The 23,676-nt window shown below is 41.6% G+C and overlaps 1 protein-coding gene across 1 annotated transcript in view; it reads left to right on the forward strand.

Annotated features, from left to right (window-relative positions):
* LOC146002208 (endoglucanase E-4-like) overlaps positions 1-22,223 on the forward strand; it is a 34,341-nt gene extending 12,118 nt beyond the window's left edge. Inside the window, exons 5-9 of the mRNA XM_083139927.1 lie at positions 7,667-7,840; positions 8,215-8,377; positions 11,676-11,840; positions 18,948-19,087; positions 21,998-22,223. Of these exons, the coding sequence (XP_082996053.1) occupies positions 7,667-7,840; positions 8,215-8,377; positions 11,676-11,840; positions 18,948-19,087; positions 21,998-22,223 (868 nt within the window). The remainder of the gene's footprint in view (positions 1-7,666; positions 7,841-8,214; positions 8,378-11,675; positions 11,841-18,947; positions 19,088-21,997) is intronic.
* The last annotated feature ends 1,453 nt before the right edge of the window (positions 22,224-23,676 follow it).

Here is a 23,676-nt window from a genome sequence, read left to right on the forward strand (position 1 = left end):
TACGTAATTTTGCCAGTTTTCAACTGTTACTGTCTTAAATGATTCAGTGATTAAATTTTCAATGTCTTTAGTTTTGAATGTAGTGTTGTTACACCGCACATAATGCTTAACCTGTGACCACACAAGTTCAATCGGGTTCAGTTCGCAATGATATGGGGCAAACGAAGCACCGTATGCCCATGTGTTTTGCCATCTCATCGATCTTATACTTATCGTACTTAATTTTATGAATATTTGTAAGTTCCAGAAGATCTCTCCGTAACATGTCGTCATCATAACGAATGCCATGAGATTTCAACCATTCTCTTAAATAATTCTTCTTCCACGAGGTTGTCGGCATTGGCTCTTGCTTGCGGCTATGATAAGAGGCATTGTCAACAACAATAACAGATCCCGGAGAGAGATTGGGGAGCAACTGTTCCCGAAAATACATCTCATACGTTTCTCCATCCATTTCATCATGGGCATCTGCTGTATTCTTTTTGCACTGAAACACAAGTTGAGCGTTTTGCAGAAAACCGCGTTCGTTACCCGCAAGCACTAAAGCGTATCGCGCTCCGCGAGATGTTGGATTTTTTAAACCAGTGGAAAGACCTGCCAGAAACGCTTGTTTTGCAGTTGTAATTGTCTTGTCTTTCCATTCATAATTGACTGAGGTTCCGGTGTTTACCCAGGATTCGTCAGTGTAAACAATATTTCTATTTTCACGCCCAAACTTCCTAATCTCTCTTAAATATTTATGGCGAAGAGAAATTAAATCTTCTCTTTCCATTAACATGGATTTGTTGCCCCTTTTCTCATACGAAAAGCCAAGTTCTTTGAGAAAGACATGAAACGTTGATCTTTTAAAATTCGGTAATGTGGAGTCAGAATTAACAGCAACAAGAACAGAATTAAGTGTTGGGGGTTTGTTTTTAAAAAAGAATTCGTGAACTTTACGTCGCACAGCACTTCTGACAAAATCATTATATTTTACATTTCTACTTGTAATTGGCGATCTTTTCCTGGGTCGTTTCTTACCTGGTGTTTCAAGAGGACCTTGAGAAACCTCGTCCCGAATTTTATACACAGTAGCCCGAGAAACTCCAGTTGCTTTCGCCGTCTCGCTGGCTAACCAACTTACACTGCGATCCGGATTTTTCTGTTTTAAATAAACAAAAATATTCATTACTATTTGTCTTTCTTTACTTTTGAGAACCTCACCACGCCTTCTCTTCTTTACACTACTTTCGCTCATATTTCAGTATTAAAACCAACGGTTTTTTTACATCACAACACAACACAACGCACAGATCCGCCACAGTCATTCCTCGTCGAAACCAACGGTCAGTCACCCTCTCCTTCCGAGAAATTTTGTCTACCGCAGTACTGGCTGAGGGGGTGGGGTGGAAAGCAGTCGACAACGCTGGGCTCGCCGTTCCCCTCCGTTCACGTGCCCCTGCAGAAACAAAATTAAAAACACGCGCTGCTGGAAGGAACTTTTGCTGGTCTGAAAGCTTAACCAGTTCCAGAATAGCGTTTTACATTCGAAAGAAAAGCAAGTGTGTTCACCTTTGCGCTCAGTAGTGAAAACAATATTTAAAAAGAGGGAGGATGTAGGGAAAGTAAAAGCCCATTTGAAGCAACAGTCTATTCTTTTCGCTGGACAATCTATAGCTGCCATATTGGATTCTGTACGCGGTTCTTCCCGGTCGTAGTATGTAGTGTGTAGCCAGGCCCATAAACTATATTTTTAAAACGGCGACCGAACTGGAATACACCGTAATACAAAATTGAACTTGCAACGTGAGTTCTTTAAGTTTACTGAACATATGAAACATCCCATAAGGCAACGTCGTTCAGACCAAAACCACACCACCCCAATTATATAAACTATATCACCAGATTGCAACTTACTTCTTATGCTTAAAATGTATAGATATTTTGACAATTATAATTCGTACTCTGGTTTTTACTCTATGCCAAAACTACACTTCCATGATTATATCAAGTTATTCTTTGCCATTTTGGATACTGAACATACAAAGTTAAAACGACAAGTGGAGAACTGATAGGGACCATAACGATTCTGTCAAGTTAATCTTTCATATTGTATCTTAAGGATTTATATGCTCATTAGCTGGAACAGTTTAAAATGCAAATTGAGAGTTGTAAAAGGATTGAAGGAATTTTGTCGGCTTCCTAATTTACAATAAGTAACTTTATCTTTTGTAATTCTTATTCGTCAGCATGTCAAGAAAATATAGTGAAAATATCGCTATACACATGATCAGTGCGATTTTTGTCCGTTTGATTACAAATGCACTTACAGTGCAGAAGGTTTAACCTGGCACAGTTCGCGCCAAACCATAGATTTCCTTCTGCTAGCAGACTTTCCCGTGCGTCACATGAGTGCTTTCAACCATTGGCAGAAGCCTTAGAGACAGCACGTGATTTGTCCTCCGCCTACCAGTGGTCACCGCTTCCTTCGCGTGTCCTTTGTTGCCACGTTGTCAAGGACGTGAATGGTCTGGTGGTGGATCCATCTGTGCTTGCACCCCTAAATTAGAGCCCGGCCTGTCGCTACGTTTGCTCGCTTGCGCCGAAATCAGTGGCAACAACGTCATGCAGAACGACAGAGAAGGTTTTTGGCGGGAGCCGTGCCACGTTAAGCCTTTTGCACTGTATGTTGGGTAGAGTACGTAGTTTTCTAGGTAAGCACGCGAGAATATTTAATAAGGGACTCTGTACACATGTAACACTGAAATTATTTTGTTCGTTTGCATTAGTTTCTAGTCGTACCCTGCTAAGTTCCACATCGGGAAAATTGGGCTAGTCAAATCACGATGTTACTTCCTCGTTTCGTCCTTCTGACAACAGCGTGCAGGGGTTGGAACAACTGGGTCAGCACCCATTCAGGAGAAAGGGCTGACGAAACCACCTGCATGCATGTCTGCTCAAGAAACTGGTTCCGAGGCCAAGTTTCCACTTCGAAAATTCCGTCGCTGTAGGATCGTAGAAATTTACTTACTTATCTAGGCAGTACCGGCTTCGGCTTATTCGCAAGTGCACACCCAAATAAATCTGCAATGCAATTAATTTCATTCACTGGACACTATCTTCTTCAAAATATCAAACGTTTCGAGGCCCCATCGGCTTCGTTTTACCAGCACCTGCCGCCGAGATACGTTCGTTTCGCACAAGTCGCCGTGTGCCTGTTTGCCGCTGTTTGCAAAGAAAAGAGAAGGGTAGCTCGTGGTATCAAATGCAGTGTTGCTATCCCGTTCCGAGATCGTATAGAGGAGTAGAGGGAACTATAGTGCGCGTCAAATCTCCTGCAAATGGCTGAACAGCACTAGCGAATCACAGACGTGCGGCGTTGCCTAGTTCCGTGACAAGACGTTTCGCTCAACCACGCTCTCTCTTTTCCGTGTGAGATTTCGACATGGCACCGCTGCAGTGCGCTGCTATTGGCTATCGCCATATGCAGGAGATTTGACGCGCACTCTAATGGTATACTAAATAGCTACATAGCTGACTCGCTGCGGACAAGTGAAGCCACGGAGGAGGTCTCCGTGTACAGCAAGAAACCGTCGGCTGTATGCATGATAGCCGTAAATATCGTTATTTCTTCAGTGCATATAACTGTATAACCCTGGGAAAGCCAGGGTCGGATGTTTTCTTTCATATATATGTATTTATTAATTGTGTACCTACATTTCTACTGTGAAATACGTAACTATTTTATGTATATGTTACTAGAAATATGTAAAAGGAAGCCAGTTCGTGTTTCGTTATTTGTGGGACAAGCATAGGCGCTGAGTTAGGAGGGTGAGGCACTTTCTGCCCTTCCCCCTTAATTCCTCAAGAAGTATATACATTATGCGTAAAAAAATATTGTAAATCTTCCAAATATTTGTATCAAGTTGCTGCTTCTGGGGATAAACCACGTATATGTTATGGAAGTATTATCATTTACCAACATACTACACTTGAGATCGAGGTTTTTTGTGTGTAGTCTCAACACAGTTTGAAAACTTATTATAGAAAGAGGTAAGGAATACAAGTATTTCCTTTAATTCATGGCATGGCATTATTTCATGGCAACATATTTATTTTGTAACTGCTACGATGTTTGATAGCTCCTGGATTAGTCGGTTAACTTGTAAAACAATTTATTTCTTAAGGGGAATAAATGTGACAACATTTTTCATAGTTGCTCCGCAGTTTGAAAAACCCCTGAAATTGTCTGTCAAAACGTATTTAAAAAAGGCAAGGGAGGTTATTTTCTTTGGAAAATATCCAATTAACATGGTTTTTGTGCAGTTTCAAAGAATTTTAGATGTACAAAACCTGTTAACATTACATTCTCTATTATTATTTATTAAGAAATTAAGCAAACTGAATGGAATATTTTATGTTCAGGCACGTGTCCAGAAATATATTTCAGAGGCTGAAGCTCTGACCCAAGTGATTCAGAAATAATAATGATAACAATAATGTTTAAAGTTATACGTTAATATAATTGATAGGTATATCTGGTATATTCATAATTATGTGTAAATACATTAATATTGCATTGTTATTATTACATGAATAGATAATAAGAATAATTTTAAGAATAGAGATAAAACAGCTTGTATCCATTATCTAGCTTGTGCTTAGTTAAGACCGACAAAATTTATGTTAAAACAACTTTTCTGGCAAGGAACAAAAAAAATAATGCAATATTTTTAAAAAAGATGCATAATGGAATATTTATTGAAAAGCAAAGAAACTATGTTAGATCCAATTAACGAAAAGTAAAGTTAGTGAATAATATTTTATGCACATTATTATAAATAGTAAGTTCGGTGGAAATAAATAAACAAGTAGTAAAGAAGCACATTTTCATTATTTTTAGTAGTTGTTAAGTTTTTTCGAGGGGTCCAAACCCCCTGGACGACCCTAAATACACCCTTGTTTATATTGCATTAAAGCAGTGGTTCGTTTAGCCTGCTAATTGTAATGTTTCCGCTTACTTTCTGTAAAGATAATCGACACTTTACATGGTACGCAATGGCATGCCTGACTTTCCATTAATTTAATAACAGTGAATGAATTTTATTGCATAAAAGCAACTCACAACGTGTTACGAATTCATTCTTCATTGTTACAACATTCTTCCCAACACACAACCTGTAAAAAACTTGAAATTAACATTCGTAAGCATAGCTGGCAATGGAGGGTTCCGCTCTTCCTGACGTACATGGCTACGTAGAAGTTTAAAAACAAGTCGAGATTTCGAACGAGAAAATATGATGGGCGTTGAGGGAAATTAAGTGAGGGAATTTATTACGTTGTGTAACGTCGATGCTGATTTAGTAAGAGAAAAGTATTTACTTTATCATGGACGTTACAATTCAAAATGGTGGATTTCCAATTTTTAAATCGCTTGTTACTCGGTTATTTCTCAACCGATTTCCATTTCATTTACGCCATATTACATTATATTTACACTAAAGTTAATGTCCCAAAATAAAATAAATACTTAGGCGGCCTATATACAATACTATGGTGGGCCCGAAGTGGCCCGCTGGTTGTAGTTTGAGATTGCATTGAAAATTCATCAGAAGGAGCAAATTCTAAAATTTTGACAGCAGTCATAAAACAAAATCCGGCGTACATCAATGTAAATATGAGATACCGGAGAATGTGTCTTTATATTTATCATACCTTGCAGAGGATAAGTTAAAGAATAAATTGAGTAAGAATTCGAACAAAGGGAATGATCCTAGTCCTGCCCGGAATAGTCACGTGAGGCTGCTCGACTCCCATTAGCCATCGCGGTAGCGGAAACAGAATGGCTTCATTTTCTTCAAAAATGTATGATTTCCTTACTTAATTTATTCTTTACCTTAGGATAAGGACGGGGCAAGTAGGAACTTGCGGAGGCAGGGGGGGCAGACGAACATACTGTAAGAAAAGTATAGGCCTCTCGGATTGCACAGTGGTAGCGCCGTCGCCTTGTAATCAAGAGGTCCCGGGTTCGATACCCGGTGGAGGCACATGGCACAGTGCTTCGGATCCCACTTTAAACTGTAGGTCCAGTCCCGATTAGCCTTTCTGTGCATAAAGTGGACTTAAAACAACAATTTAATTCAATTTAATTCAATCAATCTAAGAAAAGTACGGATATTTTCGGTTTGAAGTTAGCAACAGTGCAGCAGTTGGACTTGTGTCCGAACCTAAACGATTGCGAGCATCGGAAGAAATCGTAAAGAAGAAACGCCAATCCAGCATAAAAACCTGATCAGGTAAGCATAAAATGTACATGCAAAATCCTGAATACTAAGAAAATGTGTTGCGAACACAAGGATTGCATAGATTACTATGGCTCCGCCGAAGTTGTGATTTGAAGTGAAGTGAAGGCAGTGATTTCTTTACAGATACAGGATGGCGAGACATCGAGAAAGAACAACGGACAGACAGTCGGTATATGCAGTGGGAACAATTTGCCAACTTCATGGGCCATTTCATTGATACGAACCCCTCTGGTCCTATAGTTCTAATTCTCGATGGGCATGGATCATACTGTTCAGATCCTCCAACCTTGGAGAAGGCAGTCGCCAACGATGTTCACCTTCTGTGCTTACCACAACAGCACACATAAGCTTCAGCTTCTGGATGTGTCTTTCTCCGGCCCACTAAAAACATTTTACAATGATGGCTGTAGAGGTTACATGCGGGAAATGCGGGAAAAGGCATCAATAAAGTGGTCTTTGGTGGCATTCTTGCTGAAGCGTGGAATCGTGCAGCCACTGTGGGGAATGCTGTAAATGCTTGTATAATATATCTCTTTAATCCACTACGCGTGTTTGCATGTCTTTGTTCCTGCGACTGTCCATGTTGAAGATAAGCGATCATCAGAGCTGATGTGTCATCTCGTTTTGAGGAGCTCAACCTTTTGCCCTAAACTTCTGAGACCAGCAGCAGGAAACGCAAAACTTTGCAATCACATGTATTGACGGATCATTCCTTCATCGCTTGCCTCAAGGACAAAACACTGAAAGCTGCAGCTAAAAAATCAAAGAAGTTTAAACGCAGCACACGTTATGAGTGCCGTGTACGCAAAGATATGTACAGGCAGGGACAAAATTGGGTGCTCTCCTTGGTTCCATGTAAATTGTGTTGCAAACGGAAATGACCCATAATTTGTGTGTTGTTATTGTGAGAGTGATGATAGATCAAAAATTATCATGTCTATCTGCCGCATCCGGGGATTGATCATACTATTTTGAGACAAATATATTTTTTTTTTGCATAGGATGTGCTATCATGTGTTAACTGAACGTTCACACCTTCTACGCCAACAGTTATTTTCATGTTTCAATAAAATGTTTCAAAGTTATTTTGAAAATTGTGCTTTAGGGTGTCCGTTTGCCCCGTCCTTACCCTATCTTCAGAAATGTGGAATTATGTATACGTATTCTTCGAAATCGCCTATTATTTACATTGATGTACGATACACATCATGTTTTTTTTTTTAACGACCGCTGTCACAATTTTAAAACTTACCCCTGGCGACGGATTTTCCAATGCTATGGCATAGACAGAAACACATGAGGAGTTTGTTTGGACTCAATCTTGCTCAGCTGTCTGTTGATGACGTCACCATTAATATCGTCCTTTATTTCTGCACAGGCAGTGACCTGGCTGCGGAAACATCGTCAGCCTTGGCTGCCACGGCGATTGCCTTCAGGAATAAAGATCCCGACTACTCTGCCCTGCTGATCGAACACGCAGAGCAGCTCTTTCACTTCGCCAACACCTACAGAGGGCTCTACTCGGACTACATACTGGTAGCTAAGGAATTTTACAGGTACGTTTGAACATGAAGATGGAACAACATTGCTTTGGAGTTTATCTTAATGTGAAGGTTAACAGCAATTATTACAGATTTTTTTTACGAATGTACAAGTTAAAATTTTATTTTGGTTGAATTCTAATAATGCTAGACAAAGGTGATTATTAATAACAATAACCAGCTTAGCCGAGTGATCAAGCAATGGTTGTGTCGTTGTGTTTTCCTCATCAAATTCATCACATAATTCATCCGCATGGTCACGATTAATCCAATAGCTGATCACAACTGTCTCTATGGCATTCTATAGGCAAAATGCAATGTTTCAGTCGGTTAAGCATTTACAGAGTCTCATAATTATGACATAAATTGACAAGGTTATATTTCGCTAGCAATGACATGTATAACGATGAGTTGACATGGGCCGCCATCTGGTTGTACAGAGCTACAAAGAACGAGAGCTACCTCGCTATTGCGGAGGTGATATACGAGGAGTTTGAAATGCACTACATGCCAAGCGAGTTCAGCTGGAGGGAGAAATCAGTTGGTGTCCAAGTAAGATAATCTAATTACGTAAATTCTATCTTCATTTGCTACTCCTAGGCCAGCCGCACACAGGATCCGACGCGACGCAACGTCACACACGTCAATTTATATAATTTATCATTTTATATGTTCTGAAGTAAATACATTTCTAGAAAATAATTGGTTAGAAAATACGATATTCACAATTTGGTCCACGATTCATTGACTACATGCAATTGCTGGCTTCAATTGGCCTCCGTTTTTGGTCTGTGGCTGAAGTGAATGGATTCGCGCATGCGTAGATCGTTTTGTTCGCAAGCCGCACCTCGCGAGACCAAATTCCATGGACTTTCGTTGTTTTGTTGTGCAAGATGACACGAGGAAAATGTTTCGTCCAGTGTGTGGCCGCGTATAAGGTAAGGCCTTTCCTGAGAAGGTCTGCAACAAGAATGGCTCGTCCCGTCGTGTCTTGTCGAATCTGTTGTTTGGCTGGCCTTAGGGTAATACCGATATGAGACGAGGATAGGTAGTTTCGCCTCGTTCTCGGAATTATATCGGTGCAGAGAAGGTGATATGAAATAAATTAGTGTGGAAGTATAGGGCGACGCGAATATTTTCTGCAGGAACATTTAGTATACATCTAAAACATATAAAGTGTATATTTGGATCAAAATAACATTTATAAGAGCTGAGCCGATACCGATGCCGATATGTCGATATATCGACCGATATCAGTGGTATCGGTACCGGATAATATCGGTTTGATTTTATTTACAGATACCGGTCGATACGTTTCCGGTATTTTAGTCTTTCATGGGGTTCGCAAAATGCCGCTTGACACTTTCGCGGATTTTGAGGGCAATATGTAAATTACTTGAACTTTGTTCTGAACATGTAAATAGATTATTATTGATAAAAATTATATAAAATAACACGGCATATCACTTACAACACAAATATAAGTAACTCTTATGGCCATAAGTAAAGTTTAGCGGGATCCTACCTTTAGTCACTTATGTGGTGAACCGTACATAGAATCACTTCCGTGTCTATCCTCACTCACGCACTGTTCTTCCTTTATAAGAAGGGGGTTGTGATCCGCTGTTGGAGGGGACAAGGGGGCGGTAAATAGGCACCGGTCACGGTTCCAGATCCCAGGTTCGTTGCGCCTTCCTCTAGGCTGGCTGATGTTCCGGCTTCGAGCCTCGGAACTCCCTTAGTCCTCAAGGCTGGGGTAGAGTGGTATCAAGCTCTATCTCCCACTCACCATCGTCACCTGCACATCAGTCGCACTCCACTTACTCGTTTTTAAACCTGCATACCACTACACCAAGTTTTAATCACACCTCTTAGCACACACCTTCACTCCTGTCACCTATACAGGGTGTTTCCGGGCTGATGATACAAACTTTCAGGGATGATGGAGAAGGGCACATGTGTCAATTTGAAATAAGGAACCCTAGTCCGGAAACGACTTAGTCGAAAGTTATAAGCGAAAATCTGTGTACGAAGATGTAATACTTTTATAACCTGCACAAGTTTCACAAGCTACTACATTCACAACAGTTGTTCAAAGTGGCGTCCCCCAGCTTCGCTGCAGGCATGACGTCGTCGCACAAAGTTCTGGCGAGACACCTGTCGAGACTGACGAGGATCTCCTGGCAAGAATTCTCGGTGCCTGTGACATTGTTCGAACGACCCCCGTGTTGTTGCAACGGGTACGCCAGAACTTTTTGCGACGATGTCATGCCTGCAGCGAAGCTGGGGGTTGCCACTTTGAACAACTGTTGTGAATGTATCAGCTTGTGAAACTTGTGCAGGTAATAAAAGTATTACATCTTCATACACCGATTTTCGCTTATAACTTCCGACTAAGGCGCTTCCGGATCAGGGTTCCTTATTTCAAATTGATACATGTGCCCTTCTCCATCATCCCTGAAAGTTTGTATCATTAGCGCGGAAACACCCTGTATCTTGTTGTCCTCGTACCCCCCAAATACGCCAAAGCTTTTATTGCAAAACTTCCATTGTGTCTTTGCAGTGTGCTGTTTTTCTTTAGCCTTGTCCAGTGGCTCTAACACACACACACTAAAACACAAAAAGATAAGAAAAAATAACAAAAGAACACAGTAACCATTGTGACTTGCCTGGGGCGCGGTTCTCTCACCGCCATGCCAAGCAAGGGACTGAGTGCAACTTTGAAAAAAAAATCCTACGAACTTTTAAGTGATAATAGAAAAAGAAAAGCCAAAATATAATAATAATAATAATAAACTAAATTTAGGGTGGAACTACGCAAAATTTGAACTTTCCATTGTTTTTATGCACCAATATTAAGGTAAAAAGTTCTCTTCTGTGATTTCATAACATACATTTTTATATTCCGATGTAAGTTTTTGAATATTTTGAAACAAATCTGGTAAATTAATGCTTATTTTTGGAGTATAATACTAACCCTCTAATAACAATCAGTTTTTTTAGAAACGCTTAATTGTCAAAATTTCCAAGTAGTATCGGTGAGAATCGGCGAGAGTATCGGTATCGGTTCAATGTGGTATCGGGTCAACCCTATAATTTATTTTTTATCGGGGTTAGGTGGGGAACACCCTTCAATAAAGAAAATTTGAATTTGAATTTGAATTTAAATTTGAATTTGAATTTGAATATACAGGGTGGCCCAAAAGTCCCGCATCATAGGCAAATGACGATAAATGTGAAATATTTGCGTTATCTTCTTGCAGGTGAAGCATGTTGAATACTGAAGAGATAGTAGAAATCATTTTGCTATGTGGATGTCTACATGTGTTTTGACAGTGGTGGCCAACACATTGAACAAATATTGTAATCCAGTCTATGGTGCGGGACCTTTCGGCCACACTGTCTTATTCTTGTTTATTGTGGGGCGGCATGGGGTTCAGAGGTCGGCCTCTTTATTCATCTATGGGAGTTCATAAGGTGAGGATTTCTGGCAAGGAAATCTTGTAAAATAGGTAGTCAAATACGAATCAAAAATAAATAAAAGAGGCACTATTAAATATAGGTAGCGAACATGACCTTATTTATATTCTTAGTCAGATTCACGCGTATTGATTTGATTTTTTTAATCTCCTGTGTTTTATCAATTTTTGGTAACTTTTCTGTCACCTTGGGCTAATGATGATAAATGATGGTTACATAAAATTGACGAAGAGATACAACACACAAGGAATTTCCTTCCACAGTTAAAGAAAAAAATAAAGCGTTAAGTAAATAATACAGAGTGACGCTGTTGGCATACGTACCCTTACTATCAACTAATTCATCTATCTATTTCTCTCCTATCTCCTAGGTTCTTCTAGCGCAGCTCACTGGGAAAAGGGAGTATGAAGATGTGATACGGGAATTCTGCGATCATATGTTGTATAAGCAACAAAGAACTCCGAAAGGATTGGTTTTCGTCACCCAATGGCAAACTCTGAGACAAACCGCCAACAGCGTTTTCATCTGCTTGGAGGTGAGCGTTTTCACACAAACACATACAGGGTGTCGCAATAAAACATGGACAAACTCTCACTGCGTGTGCACTTGAGTTGTACTTCTCTTTAATTCAACTTTGGGCTAATGGCAGCAATGAAGATGAACGGTGAAACTAAGAGGTGATGGATGAAGGGAAAACCTCAAACACATATGAACGACACGAGTTCCCCAGAGAATTACACTGCACGTAAATCAAGCCGCCAGAACCTCGTTAGTCTTACAAAATGCAGTCCAATACGTGTAAGAGAGTTTTGGCTGATCTCATGCAAGCAGTGGTTGCTTAACGTATTCATCCAGGGGTCCCGGGTTCGAACCCAGACCTGGCCATGAGTGTTCTTTGTGAGTATCCCTTCATCACTTTCCTCACATAACCCAAAACTGCAGAAAAAGGAAGTAAAATAAAACAAAACCATCAAACACGTATCCACGGTAGCAAATGACAGTTATGTTTTATGTCGCTAAACGACACTTTGTTTTAATACATTGCGAACACATTGTGCAACCAATCAATGCAGGGGGTTGACCTCTGAGTGAATATTTATGGACAAAACGTAGGATGTCCTTGTTTAAAACATGAACAATAAATCAGGATATAGAGCAAGATTTATGTGCGGGAAGTTACACTCCGCAATTTCACAGCACTATTGATTTAAATGTTTTTTTTTAGAGAGAAATAAATAACATTCCAAATCATGCATCTGTATCATATGGATGCATACATACAAGATAGACATTCCGTTTCACGATAGCCTGTTGAGCCTAAACTATGCTACAAGGAGAAAAACGTTAATGTGAAATGTTGTTGCCTTGATTTGCCATGTACAGTACACCTCTCAGGTGTTGTTCTACAGGGTGGCTCAATAAGTCACTTAACACCCCTAATACAAGGCCACTGCGGCATGGAACGTGAAAATGGCGATGACCAATCGTTATCAGGCCAAGGGGGAACCACACTGACGTCACTCGCATGGTCGGCAGCCATCTTGATGTCCGCCATCTTGAATTCAACTTCAGAAATTTAAATGGGAAGGGGGTCGTGCGACATATCAAAATGGGCTAGAATTTCACCAGGAAAACAACTGTGACATTTGTTTTCACCTAACTTTAATTGTTGCAGAGTTAACAATACCACAAATTTATGGCTCAATAAGTCACTTAACACCCTCGGTACAAGGCCACTGCGACATGGAACGTGAAAATGGCGATGACCAATCGTTGCCTGGCCAAGGGGGAACCACACTGACGTCACCCGACCATGCCATCTTGATGTCCGCCATCTTGAATTCAACTTCAGAAATTTACATGGGAAGGGGGTCGTGCGAAATATCAAAATGGGCTAGAATTTCACCAGGAAAACAACTGTGACATTTGTTTTCACCTAACTTTAATTGTTGCAGAGTTAACAATACCACAAAGTTATAACACATGCTCAATATGACGTCCCTCTTGCGCAACGCACACGTGTAATCGTCTCTCCCATGACCTTACCACATTCTGAAGAACCTCAGGAGTCATTGCAGTACAGGCATCCACAATGCGTGTGCGCAAGTGGGCCAGATCCCTGATTTTCGTAGCATACACCATGGCTTTGAGGTGTCCCCAGAGGTAAAAGTCCAATGGTGTCAGGTCAGGTGAGCGTGCAGGCTATTCCACAGTCCCTCGGCGACCAATCCAGTGGTGACGGAATTGTTGATCCAGGTACTGACGGACTATCATCCCATAGTGCGGTGGAGCACAATCTTGCTTGAACCATTCAGGATAGCTCCCATCCTCGGACAGTAAGGATGGTAAGATCTGCTCCCGTAGCAGAAGCAAGTGGCCCTCTGCATTTAAGTTGCCCTCAATGAAAAATGGACCAACAAGTCGGGAACCCCAAGTACCACACCACACCATTAGCTTCCCGCCCCCCGTTACCTTGCTGGGATCTGTCCAATGTGGATTTTCGGGTGACCAGTACCGCAGATTTTGCTTATTCACCTCTCCCGACACTTAAAAATTAGCCTCATCACTGAACAGAATCTTGCTACCGACGGCAGGGTCACGTTGCAGTTGTGCTATAGCCCACTCACAAAACTGCAAACGCCTGTCTGGATCGTCCTCACTAAGGTGCTGCTTCAGCTGTATCTTATACGGATGCCAGTGGTGGTCACGTACAATCCTTTGAATTGAACCCCTGCTGACACCGCTTTCCAGCGCCAGTCTCCGTGTGCTACGGGTTGGGGACTTTGCAAATGATGCCAACACCGCTACAGCAGTACCCTCATCCGTGGCTCTTTTCGGACGTCCATGTCGCGGCTTGTCATCCACAGATCCAGTATCTTGGAACTTTGCCAGCAACTGGCTGACGGCCACATGTGACACCGGTTGTCTTGCAGGATTGCGGCTATTGAAGTCTGCGACAATGTCACGCGTACTTCTCTCCCCTGACATCAATATGATGGCAATCCGTTCCTCACGTGTTAGTGGCATTTTCGTTCAGATCAGTTGAAAAGGAAATGTGCTACCCTTGACACGATCAATTCACATCATCACTCTTTTAAACTTTTATGTAAAGACAAAACACAATCGTGATTCCCATGCCAACCAATACTACAAGATATGTACATACCGGTAAGTCAATATCCGGACATTTCCAGAGATTGGTCTAACAATAAATACCACATAATCACATACTAACGATTATTTGAACAATAAACATTTAAGCAAAAAGGAAAGGACGTGTCACTCTCCCATGCGGAAATCGCCCTTAAATTTAAAGTTAGGTGAAAACAAATATCACAGTTGTTTTCCTGGTGAAATTCTAGCCCATTTTGATATGTCGCACGACCCCCTTCCCATGTAAATTTCTGAAGTTGAATTCAAGATGGCGGACATCAAGATGGCATGGTCGGGTGACGTCAGTGTGGTTCGCCCTTGGCCAGGCAACGATTGGATATCGCCATTTTCACGTTCCATGTCGCAGTGGCTTTGTACCGAGGGTGTTAAGTGACTTATTGAGCCATAAATTTGTGGTATTGTTAACTCTGCAACAATTAAAGTTAGGTGAAAACAAATGTCACAGTTGTTTTCCTGGTGAAATTCTAGCCCATTTTGATATGTCGCACGACCCCCTTCCCATTTAAATTTCTGAAGTTGAATTCAAGATGGCGGACATCAAGATGGCTGCCGACCATGCGGGTGACGTCAGTGTGGTTCCCCCTTGGCCAGGCAACGATTGGTCATCGCCATTTTCACGTTCCATGCCGCAGTGGCCTTGTACTGGGGGTGTTAAGTGACTTATTGAGCCACCCTGTATAACGGAAGTGAAGTGACATAGCAACAAGCAACTCCACTATTAAGGCTGGGGGGACTGCACCCTTAGTGAGAAACACATTCGGGTTCGCTGTAACCGATGCAGCGACGCAAGTCGTTTATTGTTACCAGACGTCCTCTTCTACCCGGACAAACCCTCCTTTTCGGATCCTAAAAATGGTCCGGAAGGGTTTTTAGGAAACTTTTGGAAATATCTTCTTTTCCGGAATAAAGACAACTGCTTAACTTGAAGATGTGCCGCAGGTGTATAAATCCGATAGATGGTTGGGATCAGCGTGATTCGCAACACCACCATAGGCGCCATATTGCTGCCGAGAAGCTTGCTCTCCACATGTTCGACTGTCGTACCAAAAAGTCAGCGCGAACTCTCCAGCTCGAACCCGGTGCAGTCGAGCGATTCAGGAAGCATGATGCAACGGTAGAACACCCTTCCGCCATCATCGCCGACTTCGCGGCCTTTACGAAACCTTTTGTCCACCTGAATCCCCGATCCCGAACTATCCTCCACCACTCCATACCAACTCCACGAAGCCTCGATTTTCGCATAATTTGTGGTGTGGCGAGACCAGCGTGTCCTACCCGAGTCGTATGTGTACCGCTGTCCCAACGCGACTAACCACTTCCTCGAGAGTATGCTGGAAGAAGCCAGAGTGATAGGAAAGGTGTTTTTGACCCCCAAGCCTATGCTTCCACTATCCCTCGATGATCAGCGTAGGCACGATGCAGCCACCGCCTGTCTCGTTTGCAACTCGACCTTCACCGCCACCAAAAACAAAGTGAGGCACCACGACCATTACACCGGGAGCTACGTCGGTTCTTGGTGTAATGATTGCAACACGAAGGCCCGGAACCCACGGTTTGTTCCGATGGTTTTCCACAAGTGCTCGAGCTACGACTTTCAACACATGATCACGCATCTCGGGTACGACGAAAAATGGATCCACGTCCTGGCCGAAAACGGTGAATACTAAAACGGGGAGCACTACATCAGCCTGAGTAAGTGGGTGTCGATTCCGGGGAAAAAGCAACCATAGATCTACGCTTCTTGGATTAGCTGCGGTTCCCCCCGGTAAGCATCGATGCTCTTGCGGGAAGCTTAGCGACAACCGCTGTTCACCAAAGCCGCCAGTTTTCCGAACTTGGATGTCGGTCTTGTGAGACGTAAAGGGGTTTACCCCTACGAATATATCACGAACCACGCCAAGTTCGACGAAAAGTCGCTCCTCCCAAGCACGAGTTTTATAGCCAGCTGAGAGGCTCGGCCATTGCGGTTGAGGACTACAAGCATGCGCAGTTCATGTGGCGAGAGCTGGGTTGTGAAACTCTTGGCAACTATATCACGACGCCTACCTCAAGCTTGACATAACGGTCCTTGCGGACGTCTTCCAAGCATTTCGCTCGACCGTGATGGGCATCTACAGCCTGAACCCCACACATTTCTACAGTCTCCCCAGACTTGCGTGGTCGGCCATGCTCCTACTAACGAAAATCGAGCTCGAGATCCTTTCCAACGCGAACATGATGCTGTTCGTGAAACGCGCTGTCCGGGGCGGGATGGTCCAGGTCTCGCAGCGATACGCTCGCGCCAACAATCGCCACATGTCGACTGGGTACGACCCCTCGCAACCAAGCAGCTACATCCTCCACACAGACATCAACTATCTCTACGGGCACTCCATGATGGAGAAACTCCCCTCCGAAGGGTTTGAGTGGATTGATGATCCATCCGCGTTCGAAGTTGAGAATTGCGATAATTTGGAACGGGGTTTCATCGACGAGGTGGACATCGACTTCTCCGAGGATCTGCAGGAGGCTTTTCGCAACTTACAACCTGCGCCGGAATTCAAGCATCCACCCGACTCGGAACAGTCCAAGCTCGTCATGGATGTCGAGCCCAAGCGAAGGCATGTGCTGCACTACCAGAATCTCCGATGGTTGATGGCGTAAGGGGTCACGGTTGGCAGGATTCATCGCGTCCTCGCGTTCACACATTGGAAGTGGTTGCGCGCGTACATCGAAACCAAATCCGCGCATCGCAACGTTGCTTCCTCTGAGCTTGACCGAGACTTCTTCAACTCTTGAACAACGCGGTGTATAGGAAAACAATGGAGAACATGCGAAATCGAGTGATTCTGAGGTTGGTGTCTGATGCCGAGCGTTGCCGCAAACTAGTAGCGAAGGCGACATTCAAATAGCGGACAACCTACAACGAGCAGCTGGTCAAGGGACAAGAGGTTGCGGAGCGACCTGCAGGCTTTGCAGTTCACGCTCAACTCCAGCCTCCAAACCGAGACCTCAGTGCCTGAACCCCACCCTCAAAATAGAAGCCGAACTCAAATCCCTGCTGCAAAAATACACCGATATATATATATATATCAGTGGCGTATACTGGTTTAAGAACCTGGGCTATCGCACCATATCATAGTGTTCGAATGGACAAACATTTGCTGGTGGGGGTGTTTTTGTTTTCTTTAACTCATTTGGGGTGGCGGGTTGAAGTGATGTGACTCTGTGATTAAAAATATATTCCTCATAAATAAAACATTTAAATGTACACTGTCAGTAAGGAAAGGATTTCAAGAATTTCATTCTTATTTGCATAAATATGAGGCCCATATTGTGAAATATTATGTAGGCCTACCTACGAGAATAAAAATAAAATTTCAACCTACCTATTTTCACGATTTTAAGTTCGGGTACTCCTTGTTGGCGCAGTGGTAACGCCGTTGACTTGAAACTAAGGGGTTCCGGGTTCGGTACATGGTGGTTTAGATACCACTTTAACTGTAGGTCCGATCCCCAATAGCTTATATGTTCATAAAGTGGACATACAAGAAAATTCCACTACGATTTGGAGCTTATCGTCATTCGTAAGCCGAATAGACAGCTTGTTAATTATGTCCCTCATTTCAGTTCACTACACAACTCAGCACATATCATTCACAAAAATACAATCCACTCAATACTGTATTCACACGCTGCCTCTAAATAAATTCCACGCAACAAGACCAGTCGACGCGATCTAGACTAGAACTGTCCTTGTCATTTCGGTAATTTGTAGATGCACTCATAAACCATTCCCGCTCAGCCAACAATCTTCTACTCCCCAGTGTATCTCTAGTTGCTTGAAGGTCAACGACCTCTTTTTCAACTCCTCTGCAAGCGTTCAATGATGTTCTTGCCCCTGCCACGTGACACACTTTCCGCTTGCCTGCAATATTTTGGCTTCAAAATTCCTCATTCCGTGGAAAATTGCATGCTGGGAAAAATTGGTTTGCAACATTGACCCAGACTGTTGAGGAAGTTCAGAGGGTTTTTCCCCCGCCATATGCAACCCTGTTCTCTCTCCTGTAACAGTTTGGCTCCACAATTCCCCGATACTGGGGAAATAACTTGCTTGGAAAAATTGGTTTGCAACATTGATCGGGTGATCTTTGTGGTAGCTCTGTCAAGCTTGCCCATTACCCCCGTCAAGTTGCACGCGGACGAGCCGTCTCGCGAATTCAAAGAAAGCAGACAATGTTTCCAACTCATCTAAGAAATCAGGTTCATCATCTTATTGAAATGAACAATTTTTTGCACATTTTCTGATAGATATTTTTTCTGTATTTTATTCACTGAGTCTGGGCTCCGCAGATACCCTAGGTAGCCCCGAATATACGCCTCTGATATATATTTATATATATATATATATATATATATATATATATATAAGTGTGTGTGTGTGTGTGTGTGTGTGTGTGTGTGCTTATTTCACTGTTCATTCCCACAGGTTGCCAAGGCTGGCATCAACCCCGAGGCCTACACAGGTTTTGCTGTGGAACAGATGAACTATATCCTGGGTGATGGGGGAAGAAGCTATGTCGTGGGGTATGGAAATAACCCACCCACCCACTGCCACCACAGAGGAGCGTAAGTCTTGAATTGAACTGGAATAAAACATTGAAATACTGACCAAGGCAGAATTTCTTGTTTAGAAAGGGTGTCCCACGAACGGCGCAACTGGGAATTAAGAGTGGCGTTACTTTGTAACCGAAACCTGTACATACATAAGTCATACACCAAATGTTAGCCCTGTCCAAGTAGATATTTTTAAACATAGAAACAACAAACGGGGTGCAGTGTTGTTCATGCAGTGTTGCCAAATGGAAGTGAAAGTGTAAATTTATTTTTCCACAAAGCATGGAAAATTGCATGTCAAACATTCGTACCGAAATTTGGACGTCAATTTCCACCTTGGGTAGGTGGACTATTTCGCCATCTATAGTTCAGAGAAGAAAACCAATCGTTTTTGCGTATAGCCAATCCTGAAATGCCTCGTAAAGGCGTACCGGTCCAAATGGATGTTTTAAAAAAATTATGAGTTACAGTGGCAACACTGTTGATGTTTGAAGGCAACAAAAGGTGTGTTTAGTGATGGTCTATGACATGGAAATACTGGAAAAAGGAAAAAAAAGAAAATTAAAATTATGGTGAAAAAAGTGTTACTTACCTACTCCTGGCAACCATGCAATGCGCATAACAGGCAGTGTAGCTTTACAAAAGATGTTGAAAATGACAACCATTTTCCCTGAGGCATTCATCATGTTGGAAGCAACTTTATGCAAGGTTGATTGGTTTATATTGTTAATGGCTGTGCAAATGTTTATTTTTAGATTATCAAGTGTTCTTGGGTTATTAATGTAAACTGTTTGTTTCAAATAACCCCACAGAAAAAAATCTGGAGACGTCAGATCCGGGGAGCGACTGGGCCATAAGTATTTGCTTATAATGTGATCGCCAAAAACTCTGCCAACATGTCTAAAGTTTCATTAGACGTGTGACATGTTGCGGAGTCTTGTTGAAACCAACAATCACGTTCATCACGTTCCAACAGAGAAATAAACTGTGTGATAAGGTCACGATAAACTATTCCCTCAACTGTTGTGTTGAAAAAGAATGGACCGATTATTTTTCTCCGCGAAATCGCGCACCACACACCGATCTTTTGTGGATGAAGTGATTGTTCATGTAACAAATGGGGATTGTTACTTGACCAGTGTCGAGAATTTTGACTGTTGACATATCCATTTAAGTGGATCCATGCTCCATCCGTGAAAAAAACCTTATCCAAAATATTCACACCATTGTCTCTAATAAAATTTCTAAACCACTGGCAGTATCTTACACGTGTACCTTTCTCTGCTTCCTTCAGTTCTTGCACAGCCTGTACCTTATATGCACGTAGGTGCAATTGTTTTAACGTTCGGTGAGTTGTTGTTTTTGATACACCTGACTGTGCAGCAAGCAAGTTTACGAACAGATTTCCTGGGAGATTGTGATATTCTCTGCTCCACATCCTGCAGCACACCTTGTGTCAAAACTGGTGGTTGTCTGTGGTAGGGTTTGTCATTAACTGATCCTGTTTCACGAAATCTGGAAACAAGTCGATATATCGTCGAATTTTCTGGAACACTGTTATTCGGATATTTCTCGCGAAACACAGTTTTTACACTAGCGTACGATTTTGAACAAAAATAATGGTCCACATCTTCCAAAGAGTACTTCATTTCACAGAACAATTCTAATCTTCCCCTACGAACAATGCGAAATGCACGGCTCAAATAGTTCTGAGTACACAACTAACTGATTCTTTTGTTCTCGTTCGGTGGGCGCTCTTATCGCATTGCATGGTTGCCAGGAGTAGGTAAGTAACACTTTTTTCACCATAATTTTCATTTTCTTTTTTCCTTTTTCCAGTATTTCCATGTCATAGACCATCACTAAACACACCTTTTGTTGCTTTCAAACATCAACAGTGTTGCCACTGTACCTCATATTTTTTTAAAAACACCCATTTGGACCGGTACGCCTTTACGAGGCATTTCAGGATTGGCTATACGCGAAAACGATCGGTTTTCTTCTCTGAACTATAGATAGCGAAATAGTCCACCTACCCAAGGTGGAAATTGAAGTCCAAATTTTCGTACGAATGTTTGACATGCAATTTTCCATGCTTTGTGGAAAAATAAATTTACACTTTCACTTCCATTTGGCAACACTGCATGAACAACACTGCACCCCGTTTGTTGTTTCTAAGTTTAAAAATATCTACTTGGACAGGGCTAACATTTGGTGTATGACTTATGTATGTACAGCTTTAAAGAAATATTTTGTAGCATAATGTATATAAGGATTTTGTAGATATGAGAATCACTTTTGGTGAAAGTATAATAATCTCGTAATAATTTAATAGTGTCTATTAGGCTTTAAGAAAGGGAAAGAAGGAAACAAATTATATATACTAACGGGAAGAAGCTCATACGAAACGAATGTAATATGTAACCTGTAAACACCCTTATTTTTCTCTTGATTTAATTGATTGATTGATTGATTGAATTGCTGTTTTAAGTCCACTTTATGCACAGTAAAGTTAATCGGGACTGGACATATAGTTTAAAGTGGGATCCGAACCACTATGTGCCTCCACCGGTTATCGAATCCGATTTTTCTTGAATTAAAATTTAACAATTTATATAAGAAAAAAATAACAAACATTCTGTTCTGTAGAATAATATACAAAATACTAATCGTGTTAAATTGTAAATCGTGTCATTATCATTAAACTGAATAAACGTAGCAGCTGATATTTTGTAAACTATCATTAAAAAGAACTGCGAAACTTTAGCTACAGACTATAAAAATATTTTATGTTACAATTACACAGTACATCCAGAATGTTCAATTATTTTAACGCGGACATTCGGCTTTTATCGGCATATGAAATTAGAAAAGATAGAACATTTATAAAATATTTGACCAGCATTCTCCGTTCTTTTTCAGCTCTTGCCCCGATCGACCAATCAGATGCGATTGGGGCCAATACTTCACTAACGAATCGAATTTCAAAATTCTCTACGGGGCTCTGGTGGGAGGGCCTGATGAAGATGACAACTATACGGACATAAGAAATGACTCCCAACACAACATCGTGTCGTGTGACGCCAATGCCGGCTTCCAGAGCGCTCTGGCGTCGCTTGTTCAACTCGAGGTGCAAGGGTTGATTTGATTTAGTGAAATGTAAATTTGAAAAAAATAGTTAATGAAAATACAACAGATGATGTTGAAAATCCCAAGATTGTAAATACCTGATGTTAGTTCTACAGGGTGACTCAATAGTCCTGTTACATAGGAAAACAAATACGTGCATTCAAACTTACACACGACTGATATGTAACAGTTACAGTACATGTTCACTCTGTGCACAATCTGCTTGAATCCATCTTCACTTAGACGCTCCCAACTTCCTAAGACGTCTGCTAGTGTTGTGGGGGTGATTTGGGAAATGGCGCCGGAAGTCCTTTCTCTGGCGTGGCCCAGGCTCTTAATTGCCTTAGCGTACACGATGGACCTTACGTGTCGCCACATGTAAAAGTCCAGGAGTGTTACGTCTGGTGACCGTGGTGGTCATTATGTAACAAAGACTTTTGTGTCACCCTGTATTTCCATTTTGCCATGATTTTCTCTTTGAAAAACGGGCCACAGAGGGAAGGGGATTGGAGGCTATGGCACTTCTACTCCCAAACCCTCCCCCCCATAAATGCACCACAAGGTGGTAGAATACCTTTCCTAGAATTTATTTTCCAAGTAGACATAGAGAAATATAACATGTACGAAACACACTCAGCAATTTGTACAGCAGATAACGTCAGTGAAGTTACACATACCAAAGCTTGATTAGAAAATTGGAAGGGGCGAGCGGTGCAAAGTAAGGAAATTAGCGTAGTTGATTTTTCCAGAGAAAACTTTATTTATTAACCATTTATTTTGTTGTACCTGCAGGTGTGTTTATGTAATTATGTCAATATGGTTCCCCTTCCCCCACACAATGTCTTATGAATTTGGCAGCACTGGTTTGTAGTCCTTAACACTTTCATTGCGAGAGCAATGATACAAGAGTTTACGTACATTTTGCTCATAGATGGCAGCACCAAAGTAATAATCTTGTTTGTCAAGAAAACTCACGTAAAAAATGCAAAATTCGTAACTTTTTTTATGTTCTTAAACTCGATAATTTCGTTTTACAATATCGGAGAACAATATAATACGTGTTTAATTAGTGGTAATAACTTGCAACTTGTAAATTACAACTCTTCTAAGTAAAGGTTTTTGCCACAATTCTTTAGGGATCCTGGGCTCGTTCAATTTGTATTCGCGATACTCTGCTCAGTCAACATTTCTCTAAAAAACGCAACAATTGATGAAGTTCTATATTGTCTAAAAAAAACTATTTTGCTTGTTAGAACCTATTTTAGCTTTATGCGTCTAAATCGTACCTTTCTTAGGTTTTATGTATTTTTAAAGGTTTTACAGGATTTTTATGTCACACAGAGGCATTTGCCTTGTTTGGTGACGAAAGAATTCCATGACGAACGTGTTTGAAACATACTCTCTGTCGATTTCCCTTCCTCTAAGCCCATGGTGATTTTTCAAAGCTCTAAACAAAGCAAAATGTCTGGTGC

The sequence above is a fragment of the Lepisma saccharinum genome, chromosome 18 (genome assembly GCF_977018435.1).
Source record: "Lepisma saccharinum chromosome 18, izLepSacc3.1, whole genome shotgun sequence".
Taxonomy (NCBI): Eukaryota; Metazoa; Arthropoda; class Insecta; order Zygentoma; family Lepismatidae; genus Lepisma; species Lepisma saccharinum.